This window comes from Polyodon spathula, chromosome 12 (genome assembly GCF_017654505.1).
Source record: "Polyodon spathula isolate WHYD16114869_AA chromosome 12, ASM1765450v1, whole genome shotgun sequence".
Lineage (NCBI taxonomy): Eukaryota > Metazoa > Chordata > Actinopteri > Acipenseriformes > Polyodontidae > Polyodon > Polyodon spathula.
The window spans coordinates 30,385,477-30,392,138 of NC_054545.1; the positions used below are offsets into that span (position 1 = coordinate 30,385,477).

At 39.2% G+C, this 6,662-nt stretch overlaps 1 protein-coding gene across 1 annotated transcript in view; it reads right to left on the minus strand.

The window, feature by feature from the left end:
* Nucleotides 1–5,931: 5,931 nt before the first annotated feature.
* Nucleotides 5,932–6,662, minus strand: part of LOC121323978 (T-cell leukemia homeobox protein 3-like) — an 11,595-nt gene continuing 10,864 nt past the window's right edge. The window contains exon 3 of the mRNA XM_041265333.1: nt 5,932–6,555. Coding sequence (XP_041121267.1) covers nt 6,345–6,555 — 211 coding nt within the window. The 3' untranslated portion in view covers nt 5,932–6,344. The remainder of the gene's footprint in view (nt 6,556–6,662) is intronic.

Below are 6,662 nucleotides of genomic sequence, written 5' to 3' on the forward strand. Positions count from 1 at the left end.
GATGGAAGCAAACCCCTCTACTGGTTAAAGAAGATGCAACAGTGTGTTCAGAATACTTCACTCGTTCTTTGCCAGAGATTCCCTACCAGGACCAACATGTATCACATACCAGTAAGAACATTATCAGAAAGATTTCCATTTGCTCAGAGAAACACAATCTCGGCAACTGCAACAGCCCTTTTCGTTTAGGAAATTAAACGGAATTTCTAAATAATAGCAATGCTTGCTTAATTTTAACAAGAGAAATGTTTCAGAATAGCTTGGTATTATCTGTTGTTTGGCGACAGAGAGCTTGGTTATTGGGATGCTTTGTTGTCTGTAGTGAAGTCTAGAGGATTACCTCTTATGGTCTGGACTGTGTGATAACAGGCTGTTGTTGCCTGACTGTGATTTTTCCAGGGACCACCTGACCACAAAAAGAGAAAGTGAGAAGTTTGGATTACTTGACAAAAGGGGTATGCTACTCAAACCCACTACCTTCCACTCTAACTACTGAGCTACTCAAACCCACTAACTTCCGCACTGCAGAGAATTTGTCACTAATTGAAGCTCCACCCACTTATGGGCAGACTGAAGGCACTTGTTACTGTTTTCCATCTCTGTCTGCTAAGTCAATAGCAATGCAAGGTTTTATGATTACTGGTAATAACAATAACAACTAATCTCAATAACCACTCCCTACTTTCAGAGATTACTGAGGTTACATAAATGACAGATACTTAAGCAATAGCGGGCAAGGTCAGCTATGAAGGTAATGCTCGATATTCAGGGTTTTATTGCATTTAGAAACCAGTGGTGTTATTTTGAATCTTTCACTTCAGTGGTTGGCTTTGTTTCTGTATAGTTTAGTCACAGCTAGCCATCCTTTCCCAATGTTCTGCAGTCCTTTCCTGCGTGGTAGTTACCTGGAGCTTCCTGATTGTTAGATGCGAGTTATATGAGGTTTCTCATTAATATTAGGTCCTTTTAGTCTATGATGGTGTCAGCAATTGGGTTCATTATTTTTTCCCTATCATGAACAAGTCCAACTATGTAACACAATTGAGACCTGATGCACACATAGATGTAAAATATACTTCCGTTGGCATTTCAGTGACACAGTACAATTCTTTCATGTGTGTGTGTGGGCGTGATTAAGTTCACTGCTCACAACCAGCTCCCTAATCATTCATAAAACTGCATTTCACTTATCCGTACGACAGGGGGCACTGCTGAATTACAATTATTTCAAAATAGCAGCAATATTGTTTCATGGTAATACAGTACAACATTTAGCTGTATTTGGGATCAGACAGTATATAATTTATGAATATAGTATTTAAATATAATAGTAAATAATACAAATATACAGTATTTTAATGTACAGTGCATGTTTAAAATACATTTCTTGGATAGAGAAGACTAAGAAACACACACACACACACACACACACATGCTTTAATTTCTGGATAGAGAGGGGTGTTGGTACATTAATCTGTCCTTCTACCAAGTACTTCCGCCCCTCTCCCTGGCAGCTGTGTGGTGATTTGTCAGCAACTCCAAAGGGAGCTCTTGATCAGCTATTGAACGATGATGAGAATAATAATCCTCCTAGCTTTTCCCTCTGGACTTGCATGTGGCTTTCAGAATGATTTCTAAAGTGTTTATACTGCTGTGTGTTGCAAAATGGGAACGTTGTTGTGTGTATGTGTTTGTGCATTCATTGAGGGGGTGGGGGTGGGGGTATTTGAATGAATCTGAAAATCATTCCCCTTGTCCTACACTGGTATTGGTGGAAGACTGGGTGTACACTGTCATTAACAGTCTAATTTAATCTTACTTTATATCTAGTCTTTTATTACCTGTGCTTCTCAAACCTATGGCCATCCACATTGCAGCCCAGCACTCTAACCCCTGAGCTACTCAAACTCATTACCTTCAAAACTGCAGCTGAGTACTCTAACCCCTGAGCTACTCAAACCCACTACCTTCCACACTACAGCCCAGCACTCTAACCACCGAGCTACTCAAACCCACTACCTTCCACACTACAGCCCAGCACTCTAACCACTGAGCTACTCAAACCCACTACCTTCCACACTACAGCCCAGCACTCTAATCACTGAGCTACTCAAACCCACTACCTTCCGCACTGCAGCCCAGCACTCTAACCACTGCTACTCAAACCCACTACCTTCCGCACTGCAGCCCAGCACTCTAACCACTGCTACTCAAACCCACTACCTTCCACACTGCTTCACAGCACTCAAGCCAACATGATGCTATCTGAAGTAATTTCAGCAAAGTGTTGCTGCTGACCTGTGTTTCTCTCTTTAAATATCTTTGGGCAGAGTTGGATAATATTGTCATTGAAACTGCAGCTTCAAGAAGTGACCTGTAACCCCCTCAGATATTAAATACTCAGCCGTAAATCTGCATCGCACTAAAAGCATTGCATTTCAGCTTTATTACAGATTTGTTCCGAGGTTTTTCCAAGAGAGCCTCTGTGTTTTTTTTTTCCTCCTTATGAACATAATATCAATAAAAGTGCTGTAAAAAGGGTTGGATCCTCGGGGTGACAGAACGCACTGGAATGATGTGAATTATATGTGTCATTAAAACTGATTGTGGGCACTCGAGATAACAAATTGAAGGATCATTTCCAAATGGCTGTTAACAGCCCAGGCTTTTAACGACTCCATTACTGTGGAGCAGAGACACTCCATGCCTAGGCGCTTATTTTATTAGCACGTTTTTTTTCTAGTAACACCATGCTAGTAACTAGTAACACCATGCAAAGATTTTTTTTCTGCTGCTTGTTTTTTTTTTTCCATTTTAAGATGAGAGATCTATAAGACATCAAATCACTTTGTCTGTGTTTGCATGTCTGTCTCTTCATAGGGCAAGAATGTCAATTTAGTGCCTGTAAAAGGTAAGAGTGACAGGAACTGAAGCCTATTGCCATGTCTGACTGTCTACACAGGCACATGGGTGGGTTTAGTACTTAAGAAATGTGTAGGACTCCAACAACTAAATCTTCTGTCCCTCGTCCTCAGCTGTAACAGCTAGGCCATTATAGTTAATCCTAAAAAAAAAAAAAAATGGCACAAAGTTCTTTATTTTTAAAAGAAAAAAAAAACTTTTTTTATTTACATATTTATCAATACAAAGTATAATACATGTATTTATGACAGTGCCACAAATTGAGAAGGCTTTAAAACTCTGCACATTTTAAAATTTAAATAAAGTCAAAATGAAATAAAGATTTTCTATATTTCTTTTATCTTGCTGTCAGACAGTGGTCAAGCTCTTGTCCCAGAACAGTCCATGATAGAAAAACAGAGGACAATTTTTCCTAAAGCTACAGAGGGTGCCAAACAGCTGCCCTGCCCTGATCCACTTCATTGTACAATCCCCCAGCCAGGACCAGGCAGACTGAAGAAAGGAAGAGCCTTATAACCGGCAACATTATGAGGAAGGGTCTAGATTTAATCAACACCATATAAACACTATAATTTTAAAAGACCTGTATTTATTTAATTCAAGTTATTATTATTTTAAATAAAACTTAATTATTTAAAGAGACCCAGTGTTGTCTAAGAAATGTCTATTTTCTTTTCATTATCGCCTTGGCTGAGACACACTTCCCCTTACAGCCACCTGACTGAAAATAATTTTGATTACGACCAAAAGTCCTGAGCTGGAATAAACCCTGAGGCAGATTGACAGCATGTTCTTGTAGTTACATGGTTTGGACTTTGCACAGACAGCTGTTTCAAACTGGAAGTTAAGGGGTAAAAGCATCATCCTGACTGCTGACAACACGGGTCTCGGAGACCAGTTCTTCCGAATGAATCTACAGGGAAAACACAAACGAATCAATGCAACATCGTATTGCCACTAAAAAATGCATGAATTGATCATGAATCAACTGAAGTGAAAACAATGGTCTACTTCACTGCATATCCATGTTGACATAAAGATGATTGAAGAAATTGTCGGAAATGCATGCTTTGTGGTTCTCTTGTGTCTTTGTTTCAGCTGAACAAGAACCTTAGCAGCAGTTTTTAAACCTCTGGAACTTCCCTCAGATTTCATAATACACTAAAGTTGTTTTTTTTTTTATTATTGTAATTTTTTTTTTTTTTTTTAATGTGTTCTTAAATCGAAAAGATTTATTTTCTAGTTCAAAACCAGTAATACTACATTTAAGCATAATGGAGAAATTATATTCTAAATCTCATTTGTGTCACCACCTTATGTCACCGTTCACTGAGGCTGGGAATTTTCTTTTTAAGTAAGCATGACACTGCTTTCGTTGTAGCAGCTTTAGGGAAAATCAAAAAGTATAAATTCATTATGTTATGTTCATTTTAAAATTGCCAACAAAAATAAAAACAGATCCTCATCCCGGTTTTAGTGTGTTTTAATATTTGGTACTTCCGTAACGCTGCTAATATGAAAGAGGCGGCGGCATACATAACATTGAATTGAAGCCTGAGAGTTTAGAGGGCTGAGCTGTTATAAAGCCTTTTAAGAACGGGAGAGACGAGATCTTCTGGGAATACTTAAAGTGACTTTTTATGACGAGTGCTATTGCTCAAAATGTATTTTTTTTTTTTTTTTACAAAGCTGTGTCATGTGCTTTGTGCTGACCTGGTCTGTTGTAACTGTCTTTATCATCCCTGTCCTTGTTCCTTGAGTTATTATAGACATATAATATACAGTATATGTCAATAGTAACTCAGTAGCCATGCACTAAATGGTAAGAACTCCACACATCCTTTGGTGGCTCTAACCTTTATCAGGCCTTTACCAGGCCAGCAATTAATTGTTTTTATTATCTATTCTAGTTGACAACAAAAAATTGACAACTCAATTGCAGTTGCTAAATGTGCCACATGCACAATGGAAAATTGACAATTATTTGAAGCAGTTTTAAGATGGTGCCTGTTTTCAGTAAAGCAGCTGCTATACTAATTGGAATCGTATTGAAAACTTGAGTGTGGACCAGCCGAAGTAAAAGACAACCTGAAGAACCTGTATCTGTCCAGAAAAAGCAAAATAGATTCAGTTTGTCTTTCAGCTCCGATGGTGATTTCCCAAAAATATTTGCTAATTCCTTATATTCGTCTTCTTTTTTTATCGCTGTCTTTATATTCGGCACATCTAACTTCCCATAAATGTGTTCCATTATGAAAATTTGCTGGTGTACCTCCAGCCATTTAAATCTGTGGTGCCCAGATCAAGGAAAGGAAAGAACATAGCAAGGCTACCTGTTTACTGAGCTGATAACCGTCTTAAACTTTAAATACAAACAGTAACAATTTAATAAAAATAGTTAAATAAAAATGTCATCTGAAACACATATCAATTCCAATAAATACATAATAATAATAATACATTTTTTAACCTGGGGCTGGACAAATATCTGCGGAGTGTAGATAGACTGCACTTTAGCTGACTTATCTGTATATTTCTAGTGAGTCTAAATTGTAGATACAACACACACACAGTGACAATGCTATAATAATGTCATTGGTCTCAAAATGATTTCCAGTGCAGTACTGCAGTTGCAAAGTTCACTGAAGTTAAACTGTGATTCCAATGTAGTCACAACAATCTTAAACAACATGATCAAGACTTGAATTCTGCACTATAACTAGTTCCAGACATTGGAAGCTAACCTGCTTTCACAGAACAGTCTATCCATCCTAGCCACAGCTATTTGTCCTAACTACCAATATACTTTCCCTGCAGTCAAACCACAGATTTATTTTTTTTAATTTACAGACAGTCCTTCTTGGGTTTAAAGTGTTAGAATCCACACCCAGGTTTTAAATGAGATGCTGCAGCTCGGCTGTTGTGCTCGTCGGGGGAATCCTTTCCTAAAGAGAAAAGAAGGAAACCATCCAGGTACATCTCTATGCAACCCCCTCCCCTCCCCTCCCCTCCCCCTCTCCTCTCCTCTCCTCTCTGGTCAACGCTGTCTCTTTTACTGCACAGGGTGAGCCTGCGAGAGCCCGCAGTAAAACCAGGTTTAGTTTGATAAACCGTTCTTATAAAAACCTGTATTTTGATGAGTGGAGGAAATGTGGCAAGCAGGTTGCTTTCAATGGGTCTGCAGTCTTCCAGCGTTGGCAATCAGAGTGAGAATGTGTGGGTTCAGGGGATCCATGTACGCAGTTCCGTTTTGGGTACAGTTGGGAGGGAGAGGGTTGTCACTGGTTGGATTATAAGTCTTGGTTGCATTGAAATCATGCAGTTTTTGTTATTATTATTATTATTATTATTTTATTTATAAAAACAAACCAACATTTTTTTAAGTTTTAATTTTTGTAGTAGTCTGCGTGGAGGAGCGTCTCTCACACCAGTGATGTGACAGGCTGCATCTTGCCGTTCTCGTCCGCCCAGGGCTGCAGGTTTTGCAGGGCGAACAGCGAGGAGTTGTGGATGCACAGCGGGTCTGGCTGGATGGAGTCGCTCAGGGACTTCTGGAAGGCATCATGCTGCAGCTGGATCATCAATCTGTTTGCCTGCTGCCTCTCTGCTTCCCGCTCCTCCGCCGTCTGTCTCCTGGGGAGAGACACCAACACTTATTTACGTATTGTTTATTTATTTATACTGTTCTAGTTGTGCCCCCACCAATCAACACTGCACTCAAAGTGTAAGGATCACTCAGT